We start from the raw sequence: 20203 nt of genomic DNA on the forward strand, positions 1-20203 counted from the left end.
TTCAAAGGGTCCATCTTTTCCCAGTGGAAATTGCCACCTGGACTGCATGTCATACCCAGCTTAGGCGCACGTCTGAGTGAGACGCTAAGATGAGGTGCAGAAGTGGCATGGGAGCTGGTGATTAGCCAAGCACAGTTCAATCAAAAGCATCAGGGTAATCGATTTCATGTCTCCCAGCAGGGCCTGCTGCCAGCCAGCACTTAGCAGAGATCAGGACTTTACAAAGGAAAACAACAAAAAAATTAATTCAGAAAGATCTCTGGCTGCTACTGTGCCTGGAATCTGGCTATTGATTTCAGTGTCTTGCAGGGGCCTTTGGGCTGCTTCCAGTGTGTAATGGAAATAAAAGGCCTTTCTACAAGTACAATCTGTAGCTTTCTAATCCTTGCATTGACTGGGCTGACACTTCCCCTCCTGCTCCCCCAGGGCCTCCTCCCTCATGTAAGTGACAAAGCAGGGGAATAACTGCAGTGCACATTGAGGAACCTTCCCTGGTGGGTAGAATAATGCTGGGCCAGATCCTGGAGAAAAGTCAATAGAATGATGCTGGATTGGCAGCCGCTGAAGATTCGCCCATCCTCATTGCTACATGGAGGAGCCAGGCCTTCCTGCGGTGTAGTGCAAGATCTGGGCCTTCCCCATTGTCATGGTGCTGCTCACCATGGTCACTCAGAGCTTCGCGGTGGCAGCAGGGATGGAACTCAGACCCTGCTTCTCCCAAAGCAAGGCTTCAAAACAGCTGCCGTAAAGGAAACTCTCCACGAGCAGTATCGCACCTATGACATACAGTGAAGCAGTTCTGATTCTAGCCAGTAGATGGCATTGGTGCACGTACACCCATGCCCCTGCATGACAGTACTAGCATCGATCTTTAAAACATTCTGGGGCAGAGGCGGACTGAGTTTATTCACAAACATTGCCATCAACATCTGTTTTATAGGAGCTACTGGTACAATTATAAAGACTGGGAGGGAGGCAATCGGATATCAAACAGACCTTCCTGTTATGCAATGTACAGGCCTTTCTAATGGTGATGGGGGGGGGAGGGTATATGTGTATAAGTAACAGAGTATCTGCTACTCTAAACTGCATGAATCCATTCGTTTTATTTGCACTGAACCATGCTGAAACCCTTCCTTCTGGAGAGAGTGAGAGGAAGATTGAGACTTTTTTTTCTTAGGCTTCTAGTTGGGAGGAGCAGATGGAAATGCTGCTAACCAGACTCTTGCTAGTTAATTAAAACAAGGCACCCAACAATATGTGGTGTCAGAAGTAGACACACTCCTCTGCCATCTAGAACACCGTGGATATTGCTGGCTTTCCTGCACTCAAAATGAACTGGAATTGGGCAGCAATCCAGAAACAGGATAAAGGTCCAAACAGCTTGTGGAACTGATATTTTCTGGACCATATGAAGCCAATCTGAATAAGAAACAAATGCAGCTATCCAAGACTGTGGACAGGGGCAAAAGCAGAGGCACTTTCAGCATGCGATCCGCTCCATCGGTGCAGAAGATTGGAAAGCACTGAGAACTTGCTTTGATAAATATAAAGCATATGCTATGCCGAAAACAAACCCAGTTTTTGATAGTTCAAAACTCCACAGCAAAGTGCAAGGAGTCAGAGAAACATTTGACTAGTCTGTAAGAAAATGTAAGATTACAGTGATATCACAGAGATGATATCACTCTATGAGACTGTGAGAGACTGTATCGTTGTTGGTGTAAAGAAGAGAGGAACTTCCCTGTGGAGGAGCCGTGCTTTCCCTAGAAAAAGCTATGGAGATAGCTAGAGCTAATGAGCTAACAGGAGCCCAGCTAAAATCAGCAGCCACTGGAATCAAGGTGGAGAACGATACTCAAAGTTATATACCCATCAGGGTACTAACCCAAAGGCTCTGAAATTGGACAGAAGCTGCCAGAAATTAAGCAGATGACCAAATTTGCTCTGCAAAAGGCATTGCTGATCAAACTGGAATAAACAGAATGACTTTACAAAGGCCTTCAGATTGTATACAAACAAAGCTGGGAATTTTCCTGATCAACAAATGACAGAGAAATAATGTTCCTGATCACAATGAGCTTTGAGTTGATAGCGTCAGAGCTAATAATGCTTAAGGAGAAAAAAAGTCAGGCACCAGTGAAGAACTGACAGTCTCGTTAGGCCCAGATGCTCAGATTATTAGCTACGAACTTGACACTAGAAGTCAAATAAACCAGAGAATGTAAATTATGTATATTCAGACCTCAGGTTCTATTGCAGCACATGAATGGGCATCTCTCTGGCTATGAGTGGACAGTGTAAAGTACACTGAAACAGATACAAAAATAACATACTTAAGCTTGAAGTTCATATTGTGGTTATGCCTGTTCATAGATTCATGGATTTAAAGCCAGAAGAGACCATCTTGATCATCTAACCAGACCTCCGACATAAGGCAGGCAGAGAATTTCTCCCAGTGATTCTCCCATCAAGCCCTATCACTTCTGATTGAGCTACAGCATAACCTTTAGCAAGACATCTAATCTTGATTTAAAGACATGGAGTGATGAAGAATGCACCACATCCCTAGGGAAGCTGTTCTAAAAAGCTGCCCCGTATTTCCTGTGTGAATTTGTCTAATATTAATGTCCTGATGGTGCTGGTTGAAAAATAGGAAAATGTTAATGGACATTTTCTTTAAAATTTTTGTTCTCTTTTTTTTCATTAAAATTTGAAATTTCAACATAAAAAATTAATTGAAAAATCAAAATGTGGAAAAATTCAGCCAATTCTGTTTCCAGCCCCTCTGGATTTTATTGTGCTTTTATCTGTGAGTGTAAAGAGCTCTCAAGCATCAGATATCCTTGCCTCAATAGTGTACTTGTAGTTTGGGGTCTGGATGGATGTTGACATCTTGACTGGACTAAGTTGGTGCAATGTGTAAATCCAGCTGAGACAAAGTTTGAAATTTTCAAAGGAATAGGATTGGTCCTTTAAATGTGTCCTCATTTCTCTTGAGCCAACATTCATCCAAAAGGTGCCACTGCACGGCAGAAAGCAGATGAATAATTCAGTAACAACATCCACAGAAAGAAACTGTAATGAGAGTGATCCGGTAAGCTGACATTCAAAAACCATAACATTCAAAAACCAGTTGGAGAACACTTCAATCTCTCTGGTCACTCGATTACAGACCTAAAAGTGGCAATTCTTCAACAAAAAAACTTCAAAAACAGACTCCAACGAGAGACTGCTGAATTGGAATTAATTTGCAAACTGGACACCATTACATTAGGCTTGAATAAAGACTGGGAGTGGATGGGTCATTACACAAAGTAAAACTATTTCCCCATGTTTATTTCCACACCCTCCCCCCCGCACTGTTCCTCAGACGTTCTTGTCAACTGCTGGATATGGCCCACCTTGATTATCACTACAAAAGGTTTTTTTTCTCTCCTGCCGGTAATAGCTCACTTTACCTGATCACTCTCGTTACAGTGTGTATGGTAACACCCATTGTTTCATGGTCTCTGTGTATATAAAATCTCCCCACTGTATTTTCCACTGCATGCATCCAGTGAAGTGAGCTGTAGCTCGAGAAAGCTTATGCTCAAATACATTTGTTAGTCTCTAAGGTGCCACAAGTCCTCCTTTTCTTTATGCGGATACAGACTAACACGGCTGCTACTCTGAAACATCCACAGAGAGCATCATCCAGGGAAGGGTAGATCTGTTGGTGATATGTGGTCAAGAGATTCCAGCCGTGATACAGTAATGATCCCAGTGAAAGAATGGGCACCCAGAACATGCCAGTTAGTGATCAGAAAATGGCAGATATGAAACAAGTCATCATGAAAGGTCAACATGTGAAATGTAAAAATGAAATGGTCAGGCATTAGAAGGAAATAGCCTCGCATAGGAGCCAGGGAGATGAGCACTCAATCTTGCAGTAGTGTTTAAGGGTGAGAGAGGATTTCATGTGCATGGAGACAAGATACACCAGTATGAAGACACATGGAGCTTGTGCCATGGAGAACAGAAAACAAATGCCCATGACATACTGTGACATTCTATACCTTGGGGGAGCATACTGTAACCCCCATATTCTTCATTTTCATATAATCGGGATCTTACCTATAAAGCATGCCTTATCAGGGGAAAGGTTATGATCTGCTGAAAGTTATTTCTCTATCCATAGATGTGTATCATTAATGCATATGAAGTTATGAGAATTGTGTTGTATGGTGGTCACTAAAACATGCTGTAAATTGGGGAATCAGCCAGATATTAGTTCCCCAGAGGCAACAGCAAGGAAAGTAACCAACGCCTGGGCGAGGTGTCAAACAACCCATCAACAGCCATTGTCCAGCAAGGGAACAATGCAATGACTCACCTGCATGAGGCCCCACCAGGGGAATTGCTCAACCTTGCTTGGAGGGACTCAGCAATGCACACAGGCGTGCGTGGACTTGTGTTCTACAAGCACATGGACTGAGGGTATAAAACAGGCCGAGTGGACACATCCTGGGCCCTTCTCCTGCCCCCACCTATGCTGCAAGCAACCAAGACACTGAGAAGAAGACAGGACTCCAACACAGAAGATTGGCCCAGGTTTAGGGAACAAATCTGTATATTAAGGACTGCAATATCCAGTGGGGTGAGAAAAACTGCTTAATCTAGATGTTGCGCAGTCTAATAGGGTTGACTAATAGGGTAAGCAACTGGATCAAGTGTGATGTGGTTTAGACTGCGTGCTTTTATTTCCTTTTGGTAACCACTCTGACTTGTTATGCTTTGACTTATAATCGCTTAATATCTATCTTTATAGTTAATAAATCTGTTTGTTTATTCTACCTGAAGCAGTGCGTTTGGTTTGAAGCATGTCAGAGGCTTCCCTTGGGATAACAAGCCAGGTACATATCAATTTCTTTTTTAAATTGACAAACTCATAGAAGCTTGCAGCGTCCAGTGGACACAACCGGGCACTGCAAGATGGAGGTTCCTAGGGTTGTGTCTGGGACCGGAGATATTGGCTAGTGTCATTTGCTTGCAAGTAGCTGGGAGCAGCTTACATGCCAGAGTCTGTGCGTGAACAGCCCCGGAGTGGGGGTTCTCACAGCAGAGCAGGGTAAGGCTGGCTCCCAGAGTCAAGGATTGGAGTGACCTAGCAGATCATCGGTCTGGATAACACCAAAAGGGAATGTCACACAACATGATGCATATTAGAAACTGACCAAATTGTCTCAAGACATCCCATATGCCTCAATTAAGCATCTAAGCCTATTCAGCAAAGCACTTACACACGTACTTCCATTCCATTGACTTCAATGAGACTTAAGCACATGCTTAAAATTAAGCATGTACTTAAGTGTTTTGCTGATTGGAGAAAGATTTAAGCAAGTGCTTGAAGCTTTGCTGAACTGAAACCTAAAAGAGCATGCCTATATAAAAGGATCAGTAATACCACATGAGCTGCCATGAGGACTACAGCAGACCACTGGCACTGATTTGTTTATGTGGAACAACACAGGCTGTATAAGTGTTGTTGATTATTACAATAGTAGTTAGGATACCGGAAGCCCTGCAATAATCCGGAAGAGTTGATTTTCCAGACATAGAATACCTGGGGGGGAAATAACAGTCTTTGACAATACCCCTCACTGTTCCTTACAGGTCTTTGCCAAACAGTGGGATTCTAAACCCATCGTGGTAAATCCATGTTATCCACAAAGAGAAAACAATCAAAGCCATAAAACACAGCTCAGTTCCTTTATTATTATTACTCAGCAGCTCAACTGAAAGCCGTTCAAAGCTAGTAAATTCCCCAGCAACATTGATTGTAAATTGAACAACTGACTATTCAGAGTGGAAATTTTTCCCATTTATTCCCAAATCTGATTTAACAAAGTCTCTTTTTAACAACCCATTTTCCTTGCATGCTTGGAATATATAATATAACCAAGTATCTTTTTAACAACTCATTCTCCTTGCATGCTTGGAACATATGGACCTAGATTGATAGGATTTTAAAGTATCTAGGTTTACCCCCTCCTTTGTCTCTCATTCATAATACCTTCTCTTTTCTTTTACCAGCCCAGTTAGGGGGTAAGCAACTGGATCAAGTGTGATGTGGTACAACTCACAATGTCATTTAATTTTCACTAATAAAACCTTTTCACACTTGACCAATTGTATAACAAAACTAGCACCCGTCATTTGCCTAAATGTCATTATCGTTTAATCAGGCAATGTGTTTCGCCGAATAACAAAGCAGTAATGCTAAGCTAGTAATGCTAATTGGAATTAAGACTTCTTGCTTGCAGAATAATAATGCTATAGTCAGCTGGGATGCGCATCTTACTAATTACCAAACAAAAACTGAGTAGCTGTGCTCACTTGGAGACATGGCAAGGGACACTCAGCATTGGTAATCCTCATACGTTCAGCCCTTTGGCTTTCAGATATCTGCAGAAAGTGCCAAGTTGCATTGATTGCAGAGTCACTCAGAACCCAGTCCTGTTTCGTTCCTGATAGAATATACAGATCGGGCTTCTCTGACAATGATTCGCATTGGAGAGAGCGTGGACAATCTGGCTGTCTGATTCATATGGTGGAATTGTCCAAAAATCAAAATATTGTGATTTTAGTAGAAAAAATCCTTGAGGCTAGGTTCTCACTGCGTCCGCTCCACTTGCCGCAAAGGAGTGAGGAGGCATCAGGGAGCTGGTTACCCAGCCCTGGCATCTCTTAGAGCTCTGCCACTCCCGCTGTGCAAGGGTGGGCAGGCAGCTGGTACAGAAGCTGGCTCCATCAGATTTTTGCCAGTAGGGAGTTCTCTTCCACAAGGGGACTACTCCAGTAGCCATTTATGACCGTTGCTTGGCTGGCTGGTTCTTGCTCACGTGGTCAGGGTCTAACTGATCGCCATATGTGAGGGTCAGGAAGGAGTTTCCCCTCAGGTCAGATTGGCAGTGCCCTTGGGGGTTTGTCACCTTCCTCTGCAGCATGTGGGGTGCCAATCACATGCCAGGATTATCTAGGTATATCTCACTTCATTGTTTCCCTGCCATTGCAGGGGCCTTGGGCACAGGTGTACCTTGATCCTTCCAATTTTCTGCCTGTGGCACATAAAAGTCATGTCTCCTGTGGGCTGTAATACTGTGATCTAATTTCAGCTGTTGGATTTAGTGTGCAGGTGGTGGTGGCCGCCTGTGAGTTACAGGAGGTCAGATTGGATGATCTGGGGGTCCCTTCTGCCTTTAAACTCTGTGACACTCCGACCAGAATCTGCCCTTTGCACCACCAGCACACAACCCAGAATCTGGCCTTTGAATTGAATTTTATCCCCTCCCTTAGCACCATCAGATGCTGACAGTTGCTTCTGCAGCCTCGGTCAGGTCTTATCGCTTCATTTCTTGTTGTTAGCTCTCAGATTACTCTTGCTGCAGACTGGAAAAACCAAGTGCTCCCTCCTTCGACAGACAGCTTCAAACACCTGGGAAGTCTTCAGCATGGAGAAAAGGGGCTAGCCTCCAGCAGAAATCTGGCAGAGGGGCATTGCTTGCCATGTACATTGGCCAAACTGTACAGTCTCTACGTAAAAGAATAAATGGACACAAATCAGACGTCAAGAATTATAATGTTCAAAAACCAGTCGGAGAACACTTCAATCTCTTTGGTCACTCGACTACAGACCTAAAAGTTGCAATTCTTCAACAAAAAAACTTCAAAAACAGACTCCAACGAGAGACTGCTGAATTGGAATTAATTTGCAAACTGGATACAGTTAACTTAGGCTTGAATAAAGACTGGGAGTGGATGTGTCATCACACAAAATAAAACTATTTCCCCATGTTTATTTCTCCCCCCCCCCCCCCCCCCCCCCCACTGTTCCTCAGACGTTCTTGTCAACTGCTGGAAATGGCCCACCTTGATTATCACTACAAAAGGTTCCCCCCTTCTCCCCCCCCCCCCCTCGCTGGTAATAGCTCACTTTACCTGATCACTCTCGTTACAGTGTGTATGGTAATACCCATTGTTTCATGTTCTCTGTGTATATAAATCTCCCCACTATATTTTCCACTGAATGCATCCGATGAAGTGAGCTGTAGCTCACGAAAGCTTATGCTCAAATTCATTTGTTAATCTTTAAGGTGCCACAAGTCCTCCTTTTCTTTTTACAGTGACGTGTGGCTCTCATTTGCACTGGCCTCAGTTTGTTTACATTTAACCCCCTTGAACCACTCCCTTCTAGAGAATTTGACTTCTATGGACTGGGCACTCATAGGCTTTCAGACTGGGGGTCTGCCCTGAGGCCAGCCATCAAAGGCCAGCCACACTGCAGCTGCACCTGTGCAAACCCCTAATACATACAGGCACACGCTATCGCATCAGCAGAGCAGCTTGAACTGCGCCAGTGCAAATAGCCATTCTGCCTGTCTACCCCAAGGGTTTAAACCGGTTCAGCTTTGCTGTGCCTGGCCACTGATGGCAGGAACTGGGGCAAATCCCCAGTGTATCCAAAGCCTTATCTTTGCAGGTGGAAATAAAGTCCACTCTTAACAACAGCCTCTACCTAGTGTGGCTAAAACAGGATGATGGTGGTGCAGGGGGTGGGATGGTGATTGCGACAGTTTTACCATATCAGAGTTGCAGGGGCTATATTCTATACAGAGAATAGCTGAGATTGTGTCTGAGTTTTCCCTTAAAGCAGGGATTAAAATCCTTTCATAGCATGAGAATAAATGTTTCTCCTAAACAAAATGACACCGCTTGCTCCTAAGGCACAGATTTAATTTTCCAGATCGTTAGCAGTAAATCTTTGCCACAGGTGAGGAGTTAATAATTCACCCTTCCTGAAGTTTCATTGCTGGGAGCTCACATTTCTTCAGACCCCTGTAGGTCCCGGTGGCTTCGTTTTAACACCGGGTGGCGTTGGTAGAGTTAGAGCTATGTGAAATCTCGTACCTTGTTTTTCTGTTTGGGGATAAGGAAGAGGAAGCAGTGTTTTTTCACCCCATGATACAGCCGAGTCATGTTTCTTGGGTCGCTGGTTTCTTCTCTGTGGATCTGGTTGTGTGGCAGAGCCATGGCTGAGGGGGAGAAGTGGGGAGCATTCCCCTCCCACTTAGAAAGAACACAATCCAGTGTAGGACCCACAAACACAGTCCCCTTCGGTGCGCTTGGCTTCATTTGTGTATCAGCTGAAACCCATTGCCTTTATTTGCTTTTCCTTTTTTCCTTTCCAGCCGCTGGTGCTGCTGATGGAGTGGCCCGAAGCCACCAATTTTGCCTGCCTGATAGCAGGCTACTGCCACCTCCTGGTGGACACGAAGAAGATGATCTTTTCTAGGCCGTCCAGCCAGCCACCGCCTCCTCCTCAAATTTCCAAGGCAGGTACGTTTCAGCCTCTGGTTTTTGTGCCCCCTACCCCGCTATTTAGCACAGTTAGGATGGATTCCTTCTGAAATCTCCTCTTCATTGGGATGGAACCAAAACCAACAGGGGCCCTTTCTACACAGCAGGCAGCATTGGCTAGCAGGAGAAAGCTGGGTTTCAGAAGACAGAGGTGCTAGCTCTGGGTATACCACTGGCTCACTGAGTGCCCGTGGTAAATCTCTTAATCTCTTGGTTCCTCTGTCTGTGAAAGGGTATCAGTAATTATACCCCCACCTCTGGTCACACCAAAGCAGCATTTAGTGTCATAATATCCAATCATGGAAGATCTAAGCTGGCTCAGCACATTCCTGTCATTCATAAAGACTTAGTGCCACCAGCAAAAATCAGCACTGGATCCCCACAGGCCAGCTTGCAGTGTCCCTGCAGAGATGATGTGCAGACACTGTGACTCACGATCCTACAGTTGGCATGAGTTTGCAGGGTTCTTCGCTGAGGAGGCTGTCCTGAGCATCTGTGCAGAACAAAGGGACTGTACTTGGGAATGTTTTTCTGCTGCCTTTACTGATCTGCAGAGATGTAGATTCAGACACACCGACATCCTCCAGGGAGTGTTGGAGGAGCTGCGCTGAGGGCTTCTGGCACTGCAGCTGTTGTGCATTAGAACCGAAGGTGTATGGCCCAGATTCCCAAAAGTGACTCATGATTTTGGGTGCCTTAATTTTGAGGTGTCCAACCTGAGAACCTTAGAGGGGCCTGGGTTTCAGGGGTGTGTGCTTAGCACATCTGGAAATCACACCACCTTTAAAGGGGACTCATGTTGGGCACCCAAAATCACCAGTCACTTTTGGAAATTTTGGCCTGTGCAGGGGGCAATACAGAGTGTAGAAGCAGAAGCATTAGCTAGGCAAGGAGATTCTTCTTCGCTAAGATGCACATGGGGTTTCATGTCTCCATTTGAGATGGGGCCACTTGACACTACCTTAAAGGGCCAATACCCATCACAGGATCCCATTCTGTAACTGAAACAAATGTGTCAGGGTAGATCCGGCCTCTTCCTCTGCAGCCACAAAGGACCCAGTGCCACACTGCCTGGGGGCAGGGTTGGGGAGCTCTCTCTGTGTCTTCATGCAGCTGGATTTGGGGTGTAGGACAGGAAAAGAAGTGGAGGGAGGCAATGCATTGGTGGCTGTTTGGATCCAACAGCCAATTTATCCCTGTAGCATGGTGACACAGAAGCGCCTGTGGCCTGCAGGGTGAAATTCTTTCCCCCTCCAGCCCCACTGGAACCCGATGCACCAGCCCAGCTGCCCAGGTTTGGTACAGAAGGGTTGGATTTAGCCCACAAAGACAGGTGAGACTCCCTCAGGAGAATGTGTTTCTGCAGGAGGGGTCAGAGAGCCCCCACGGAGTGAGTCATATTACCTGGGCTCTGAATTTCCAGACTGCAGTCAGCCTGTGCCAAAATCTGAATTGTAAAATCAAGCCCTGGTTCCCACTCTTTGCCTGGGAGAGGAGCACATCTGTCTTCCCTGGGGACCACTGAAGTGTCCTGGGGAACCTTAGCTGTTTTTAGGGTATCATGTGCTGGTATTATCAGTTAAATCTGTCTCCCTTTGATGACGTCCCGCAGATCAGCTGTCCTTGACAGGAGCCAGTACACTTTGCTGCAGAATTGTGCAGTCAGGTCATGTGCTTCCCCTGTGAAAATCCTCTCAAAGTTGGTGTTAACACTAACGGTGACAGCTGATAGCTCAGCTGTTTGCCAGCTCCTCCTTTCCCCACAGCCCAGAAACATACACAGCTGGCCCACAGAAGGGATTCAGATATGCAGCAAAGGTCCCCTCCTTGCCCCCAACTTTCCCTTGAATCAAATGGGCTCTGGCTCTGTGCCGTGGGCAGGTGACTAGTGCCCTGTAGTACCAGGCAAGTACCCTGAGCTCAGTTCCTGAAGCCAGCCTCCTGCTTGCCCCTTGCTGAGGGGTCTGCAGGTGCAACAATGTGCTCAGCCTGAGGCTAGGAGGTGGGGGAAGAGGGAGTGCCTTGCGCTACTCTGCAGTGTGGTCACTTCACTACCATGTAGGCAGAAGTTAGGTGGCTGTGATGTAGGGATGTGGAGGAGGGGATAAAGCAGAGGGCTCGTCCCTCCCGTACAATGGGTCACACTCCCACACAGACAAGTGTGTCACTTCAGCGTTTCACCCCATCTGTTCACTTCAACCTAGACCTGGAGGTTGCCCGCTTCTAGAAGGGAGGGAATAGTTCAGTCTCCATGTCCTGTTTGGTCCTCAGTCTCTCTCTTGAGCCTTCTGACGAGGGAGCTGGCTTTGAACTGGTGACCTGGCAGTGAAAGTTCCATCGCCCATCCAAGTCCCCAGAGACGTGCAGTTCCTAAGAAAAGAGGGGTTCATGATGGAGGAGTTGCTGTTTATCTATACAAATTTAGCTCCTAGCCACTGATGTCTCCATTTAAATATATTCTTGTTGCGGTTTTTATACTGCAGGTGATGAACAGTTTAATACAAATGTGCAGATTGGGAGACAAATTGCCCAAGTTGCTGAGCTAATGAATTCAGTAAGGATTTATTTGATTTTGTTTATACTTTGTAACAAGGAGCTTGTGTCCCTGGCACTAGTTCTCAGCAGAGCTGTGCAGGTCAGCTGCGAATGCAGTCAGAAATCGCTACAAGGCCTGGACTTTATGTCTCACCTTGCACAAAGAAATCTCCAGAGGGTGGAGGACACTCCATACATAATGTTTACTACTGATGCTAGAGGGCTGTAGTTGGTCTAGATGGTCTTAGTATCCTTGGTCCTGCCTCAGCGCTGGGGGCTGGATTAGATGACCGCTCGAGATCTTTCCAGCCCTACATTTCTGTGATCAGCAAGATCCAATGGCTGGAAGCCAGAGCTAGACAAATTCAAGGTGATTGTAAGGCACAAATCTTTAGCAGTGAGGGTAATTAACCAGTGGAGTAGAATCCCAAGTGGCAGATTCCCCATCACTTGGAGTCTTTACATTAAAAAGTAGATGTCTTCCCAACAGATAACTAGTTCCACCACACACTGTTGGGCTGGATGTAGGAACTGCTGGGTGGGGTTCTCTGGCCTGGACTAGATGATCACAATGGTCTTTCTGGCCCTAAAACCTACAAACCATTAGAATGAAGCTGGCAATTTTAGCTGCTGCATCTAGGTGGGAAACTCCCGTTCTGCTGAATGTCCCAGCTGGTTCATTCAAGTAGAAGACATCTGGCACTCTGCTTAAGGCACCTGGTGTTTTTGCTGTGAGCCACAGAGCATATGAGCACGGCACACATCACTGTGCAGTTTGTCAAAGGGTCCTTTCTGCTGGGTCACTGCCCACCTGTTTCTGTTGCTGTTACCCGGCACAGAAATGATACTTTTATGCATGTACTGGACGTTGTATATAAATTCTCTTACGCGACTGAATACTGGTGAATGTGCCACAGAGCTGGCAGGAGACTGCGGTAGCTGGACTGGGGAATGCACCAGGTGTGTTGCTGGAGAGCATATCAGCCGAGCTGGGAAAAGCTCTTGGCACACTGCGAGGGAGGGCGAGGCTTGGCTTAGCTGGGCTGGGAAGTGGATGTGTTGAAGGAGAACAAGTAGCTGTGTCCACCTAGATTGTGCCCTTTGTGCTGCTGCATGTTTCATGCCCACTGTGGTGTCCCAAGGATTTTAAGGCAATAGGTAGACTAGCGGGAGGCAGGTGAGTGTTGGTGACTCCCTACGGTGCATGATGGATTTTTTGACTGTCCCTTCCTTTTCATGGGCACTGCTTTAACATGATAATTGTTATTTTGGTTTAGAATACATCAACCCGCACAACATCCACCGGCCGGCTGCAGTGGGGCCCTCGGGAAAGAAAGAGAGCGGGTTCTTGGGTGGCGCTGCCTCCAGCCCTAGGGAATCCAGCCCTCGAGTTCCCAAGGGGTCGGACTCAGAGCTCGTCAGCTTTTGTTACCTGCACATGCGGGAGCAGAGGAAGCAGCAAGAAAACAGGACAGACATCAATGAAAACCTGATCTTCTTTGAGGAAACCAGGCCCAGGACCAAATCCGACCCCACTTCCAAAAGCTCCGGCCAAGGCTATGACGGTGTTGCCAATGAGTACAATCCGGATGGCCTTGACCGGGACCGCCAGGCAAGTAGGGCAAGGGCCAACACCATGGACAACCACATGAGGAACGACGCCATGCGCTTCTACTGTAACTCCTGCAAAGCCAAACTCAAGAGCCGGCTAGCCTCTCAGAAAGGTGGCAAGCCTGCCAGCTCCCACGACAACATAGTGGACTTGATGTCCCTCCCGCCTCCGGGGAGCGATGAGGAAGAGGACGAGACCACTGCCCTGCTCCCCGCTATTGCTGCCCCGCCTCCGGGCTTTCGAGATAATAGCTCTGATGAGGACGACCCCAAGCGCAGGGCGGCTGCGCAGAGCCAGGAGCAGGGCCGGCACCTCTGCGGCATCCTGTACGACGAGATCCCCGTGACGCTGATAGACAGCGTGCAAACGCGGACAGTCCGAGACCACGCCCAGGAGCTGGACGATGCCCTGGTGTCCACCCTGCAGGCTCTGGAAGCTCTGGCTGCTTCGGAGGATTGTCCGCATCCCCAGCCACAACAGACAGCAGGTAGTGGAGTAGGCAGAGCTTTTGTGCTTCCATGTACCATCTGGGGGTGAGTCTCCCCCTCCCTTTCTCTCTCCTCTCATCCTTGTCTCTCTCTCCTCCTTTTGTCTAAGTTTTGATTCATATTTGGAGGGGATTCTGGAAGCACAGTCCTTAGCGAGAGCCCCATCCTGGAACTAGTGCAGAGCGGGAGTAGCCAGGCAGGTGCTGGGAAGCTTTTGGGGTGCTGGAGGATGGAATCCTCCTGTCTGAACTGGAGAGCAACAGCAGTCCCCATGGCTGGCGTGCTTCCTCCCTGCAGCTGGGATCCAGCCAGCCACCTGCACCCCAAAAGCCATGCGGGCTGGGCCACAAGGAAGCCCTGCAGAGCAGAGTTCCGACATGCAGGGTGTGCCCTGAGCTGTGAGGGGTCCCCCAATCCTGGCTCCCCGCTCTCTGTGCTATACCCTCCATGGTGCTGCTGAGACAGCCCTGGAGGAGGGGGAAGTGGGGTAAGAGCTGCAGGTTCTTCAACACACTGCTGGAAAGATTACAAGCAAACTTGGGGAATTTGCTCCAGACAGTGCAGGGTTGGTGGCGGTCTCAGTGACTCTCTGATCTGTGACCTCTGTCACCAACAACAGCACAGCTAGTGGATGCTGCCCAAATGGGCAGTACTCCAACATGCTTTGACAGCCCCTCAAAGAAACTCAGCGTGATGTTCCGCTGGAAGAAGCTGCGGGATCTGCTGCTGGCCGCACGGTGTGGCAGCTGGCGCAGTGCTGCTGCCCTCCCTTCCCCCAGGGAATTGAGAAAGGGGCTGGGTTGAGAGCTCTGCCTGTGCACAAAGCAGGCCCAGTGTGAGTCCAGAGAGCCCCTTCCCAGACACGCTCTCAGGCTGGAAGGAGAGTTCAGTCTCTGCAGCACACGCCCTCCCTCAGAGCAGCAGTCAGTGTCAGTTGTGAGGGGGACACCTGTCCGCTGTGAACTGGACTGGGACCACGCTGATTTCACACAGGCCAGCAAACAGCTGTCAGATGACTTTCAGTCACCAATGAATTTGAACCAGCCACCTAGAAATGAAAGACCCCATAACCCCGTATCAGTTCCCTGAGACACCCACTTCCCTCGCACCCAAGGCTGATGTCAGGGACAGGGTATCCTGTAGAGATGACGCCATCAGTCTCCAGTACACTGCAGCATCTTCACTGTTCATAATGAAGAAGGGAAGGAAATCCCAGCTGGCAGTATGCAGTAATATCCTGGTTACCCTGCACCCATAGGCACCGACTCCGTGGGTGCTCCCACGGGGAAAAAATGGTGGATGCTCAGCAGCACCCCTGTCAGCTCCCCCTCAGCCCCCAGCGCCTCCTACCTGCCAGTGGGCCCTGCGAATCGGTGCCTCTCCCTCCCTCCCAGCCTTAAGCACACCGCAAAACAGCTGATCGCGGGGAGGGGGGGGCGGGATCCTGGGAGGGAGGGGGGAGGAGCAAGGACACGGCATGCTCGGGGCAGGGGGCAGAACTGGTGGGAAGAGGCAGGGCGAGGCCTTGGGGGAAGGGGTGGAGTGGGGGTAGGGCCTGGGACAGAGCCGGGGTTGAGCACCCCCCGGCATTTGGGAAAGTCGGCGCCTGTTTCTGGGAAGCTTTGTTACAACCCGTGCCCCTCGTGCATGGGACATGAGAGTGCAGCTGCTTTGGAAATCAGTGGCCCACTCCTTCCCCAAGCACAAACCATTCAGTCAGCCTCTCCTGAGGCAGCTCTTTTGCCTTTGGGTGAAGCAGAGCCAAAGCATGCCTCTCTATGTGACTGATGTGTGCTGGTTAGTAATGATAGTGATGAGCCACCAGATCAACGCTGTGGGACAAAATCACCCCTGGCGTAACCCCGCTGAAGTCAGACATTTGGCCCTGGGCGTTCACCGGGTTATCCTGCCCTGGTAGATTCTGCAGCTGTAAGCCACCTTGGCCAGGTTGCCCTTTTAAGTGCAAATGTGTTGTCAGTTGGATTCCTTCAGGCTCAGTAAAGGGTGATCACACTAAGGCCTGCTGGGCGTGGGCAGCAACACGGGCCTCCCCCAATTCTCACAGATCCCCCTCCACGCTCCAGCAGTGTTGTTACTGCCAGGTTTCCCTCATTGCACCAGACGACTCCCTATGGCTCTACTGTTCCTAGTGCTGGAACCCTTCCCCGGGCCTCTTTCCAGGTTAAATGCTCTTGTTGAATTAAGACAGCAAGCCAGAGTGAAGCTGGCAATCAGTCTCAGTTAGACTTGCCTGGACTAATTCCCATTCACTCACAGAGGCATTGCCCAGAGCTGGTGAGCCAGTCAAGACCTCTCCAAGCTCCCAGCTGTGCTTCTTCTGGAGGTGGTGGGAGGAGGGAGCTGAGGTTCCTCTGCTGAAATTCTCTTTCCCCCAGCAAATGCTGCCGTCTTTGGGACTCTCCTGCCCCTCTGCATTGCTGTCTCCTCCAAGCAGCGGTGAGACCTGAGCATAACGTCCCCATGTTCCTCTTGTGTTTTCTCAGGTCTGATTGTTCTGGCTGCCATCACGCCCGAGTCCTCCTTGGACTCTGGCCACGAAACCAACTCCTCAGAGCTAACCGATGTCTCGGAGATGGTCTCGGTCATGAAGCAGCACCAGAATGCAGCCTACTTCCTGGCCCAGCACATCAACAAAGAAAACCTGCTCGCCAGGAAGGACCTTCCCTTTCGAATCCAGAGCTGTGCTGCCCAAGCCGTCCTCACCTCGCCATACCTTCTGGGGCGCCAGGAGCCAGGCCCTTCCTTGAAGTCAGCTTTCTCTAACCAGACCCCCAGCCTCGCTTGCAGCAGGAGTAAGCAGGAGCAGCAGCCCGGAGAGCAGAGTTACACTTTGGCTGTCCAGCCAGTACACTCACCGCAGCTGAATGAGCAGAAGAACAGGGGCGTGGCAATGCCGGGCTCCGAATGCAAAGGCCCCAGCCACTCGAAAGCAGCCTTTGAGGTGTCGCTGCACGCTGCGGCTGCCTTGAGCAGGGACCAGGTGCAGGATCTACGGGAGAAGATTCCCAAAGAGGTCCGACTGAGCCCTAAACTAACCCTGGATCCTAAGGGCGGAGTGACCATTTCAGCTGCTCTGCAGCAAGTGGTGAGCAGCAAAGGCTCGCCTGCCCAAGTGGCAGCTGTGGTGGCTAGTCCTAAAGCAGACAAGCAGGCCAGTGTGTGCAGCAGCTGTGTGCCTTCCAGTAGCAAGCATTTAAAATTTAAAGGGAGTCAGCCAACTGTGGAGACCTTGTGTGACTGCCAACCGCAGCCACAAGGTGAAGCCTCTCTGAGCCCGAAAGAGCCTCATGGCAGTAGGGGCAACGCTTTCCATCCCTCCCCTGTGGGTGGCGAAAGACAGCACCTCAAGACTTTTCCTTCAAAGAGCTACTTGCAGAAAGTGAGCGGAGACCCTGGAGGGAAGCCAGCAAGTGGGGAGCCAGGTCAGAAAGCAAAAGGTGATGCTGCTAACCCCGCATACCAGAGACACATTGGTCCTGCGAGCCAAGGGGAGAAAATGCAGCATGAAAGTTGTGCCAAAAGCTTAAAAGCAGAGGATAGCAGTCTGCACCCTCCGTCCACCAGGAGCACCAGCGAGGATCCCAAAGGGCAGATCCAGCTGGTGTCCAGATCTGAGGGCTTGCAGATTAGCACTGTGCCTTCCAAGAAAGCGGAAAAGGTTTTGGAGGCGACCCAGCAGGACTCTGATGTTCCAGCTAAACCCAAAGCCCCAAAAGCCCACTTCAGGTTGAGGAAGCTGTTTTCTGCGACCTTCCCGACACGGCTGAAGAAGGAGACGGACGAGCGGCAGGCCCAGCTACAGAAGGTGAAACAGTACGAGCTGGAATTCCTGGAAGAGCTGCTCAAGCCAAAGACCAAAGGTGACCTCCCGCCACCGGAATACCTGCACCCTTCTGTGCCTGGGCGCTGCAGCTGTCAGCTGAAGAGCAGCCCTGTGCAGAAAGTCCCAGGGATGTCCAGGGAACAGAGGCGCAGCTGCGACTGCAAGCGGATCTGCAGAGGGGTGAGACCGCACCCCAACCAGATAGCCGCACCGGAGCTGGAGAGGCGAGGGAGGGAGAAGACCCCTGACAACCAGAAGCAGGCAGAAGCAGGTAGGCTTACAAGCATGAGCAGCCCTTCTAAGGGCAGGCGGATTCGATCCACAAGCTTAGAGTCCAGAGACTACCGGTCAGATCCAGAGAATAGCATGTCTTGCTTGACAACGTGCACCTCCCGGGGAGAGTGCATGGGGGCACCGCACTACAAGAAGCTGATGCGCCGCTACAGTGTCAGCGAAATAGACCAGACTGACCGAACATCTCTCTCCTCTGACATCTACCAGGACACCTATCCAGCCAAGCAGAAAGGCTTGCAGAGTGAGGGTGACCCCGGGGCCCACAGCTCCGCGCCTAAGAGCAAGATCCAGGAGTCCCCAAGAACAGGTGACGCATCTTACGTTCAAATAGCACAAGAGAAGAAGAGCCAGAAGGGCTCGGCGGCTTTCTCCATCCAGGAGGAGATGTACCCTAGTCATGCTGAGCTGCCGGAGGAAGATATGGAGGACAAGAAGTGCTGCTCCATCCGGTATTGCTTCTACTATCGGAAGTGTGACGTGGCAGATGATGGGAGTGAGAAGGATGAGCTCTCTTATTCCATCCCCATGCAGATCCTGCCAGGCATGAAGCTGGACAATCAGATGGTCCCGGTAATGAGCAGGACCCTTCAGGTCCTGGATGCCACTGCCTGCAGCAGCCCTGAAGACAGCCAGACCCAGGAGATAGACTTAAGGACCTCCACCTTTGAGGGGAGCCTGGCTAAGGTCCATGCCCTTCGAGGCCATGCCTATGCATTGCCAGATGGGTTTCTGGCAGTGCAGATGGACACTAATGAGCTCCTGACCATCCTAAGGCAGTGTGTGGTGAGCCCTGAAGTTCGGGATTGCAAACCCTACATCTCCCAGCTGGCCGAATACAAGCAAGAGCTTGCCCTGAAGTTCAAAGAATTCAGGGCATCCTGCCGCAGGGTGGCAGCCGTGGACAAGAGCCCGACGCACATGCTCTCAGCAATCACAAGCAGCTTCCAGGTGCTGAGCAGCCTCATCGAGACGTTCGTTAAGCTAGTGTACATCGTGCGTTCGGAGTCCCAGCGCCAAGAGCTGCTGACCAAGGTGGAGGAGGTGGTGCGGAATTACACCTTCTTGCTGAGGGCGGCAGAGGAGTCGACGGCCAGAATGCTGAGTCACCACCAGGCAGCAGAGCAGCAGTCCCGCCACTCAGCCACGGTTGCAACTGTTATGAGCACATTCACGCGCTCCTTAAAGACGCTGATCAATAAATAAGCTGGCTACAGAACCGAAGGAACCAGCGTATTCCAAGCTGTGTGTCAGTGGTTCTTATAGTGAGTGTGTCCCTGCAGGGAAGGCCTGTTTGTAACGGGGGCTGCAGGAGCAAAGACATTCTTTACTTCTCTGTGGAGTGTTAGCTGCATTGGTGGACTTTGAAGGAGAAACTTAAGTCTATAGTTAGCTGTCTGCCAGCCTGTAGGTGGGCTCCAGGCGGCCACTCTGCATGCTCTCCCATGCCGTCTTGTCAATGACCTTACCTGGGAGGTGTAGCAATTCACGCCCCCTGCTAATTTGGGTCTGGGTCTCCCCTGTGCAGACAGCTGACACTTTTTACTTTATCATAGTTCACTGGGCCAGTCTGTAAGTAGGAACTGAGCTGAGACCCTCCAGCTGCACTTGGGTCCGAGTCCGCTTGGATCCAAGCCAGCATCTTGCCACGAAAACAGCTCTTACGCCTCCAGAGACCCTCAGACTACATGTGCTGCCCTCAGCAGCAGAAGGGATCGTAAATATAAAAGTCCCCACGGCCACGTTAGAGGGAGTGAAGTAGTCTCAAGGTGGGGGGAATCCTATAGACCTGATGCAGGGAGTTGGGTTGCCCTAGCAGATTTCAGAATGCCAGCCCAGGCGTGCATACACTTGCTCTGGTCACTGGTCACTAGTGCAAGGTAGCATCCCAGGGTTACAACTTAATGCACCCAAGCAGGATGTCTTTTCCTTCTTCCTCAGCTGGATGGATATAGCTGAGTTAAAGAACACCTGGGGAACCCAGCCTGTTTCCATAGTTATAACAAGCCACAGGCTGGGCTAGCAGCTATGCAT

General features: G+C 49.6%; 1 protein-coding gene across 1 annotated transcript in view; it reads left to right on the forward strand.

The window, feature by feature from the left end:
• The window catches only part of FRMPD3 (FERM and PDZ domain containing 3), a 46003-nt gene extending 26628 nt beyond the window's left edge, over nt 1–19375 (forward strand). The window contains exons 12-14 of the mRNA XM_077826518.1: nt 9231–9378; nt 13212–14033; nt 16539–19375. Coding sequence (XP_077682644.1) covers nt 9231–9378; nt 13212–14033; nt 16539–19375 — 3807 coding nt within the window. The remainder of the gene's footprint in view (nt 1–9230; nt 9379–13211; nt 14034–16538) is intronic.
• The last annotated feature ends 828 nt before the right edge of the window (nt 19376–20203 follow it).

This window comes from Eretmochelys imbricata, chromosome 9 (genome assembly GCF_965152235.1).
Source record: "Eretmochelys imbricata isolate rEreImb1 chromosome 9, rEreImb1.hap1, whole genome shotgun sequence".
NCBI classification, from domain to species: Eukaryota; Metazoa; Chordata; order Testudines; family Cheloniidae; genus Eretmochelys; species Eretmochelys imbricata.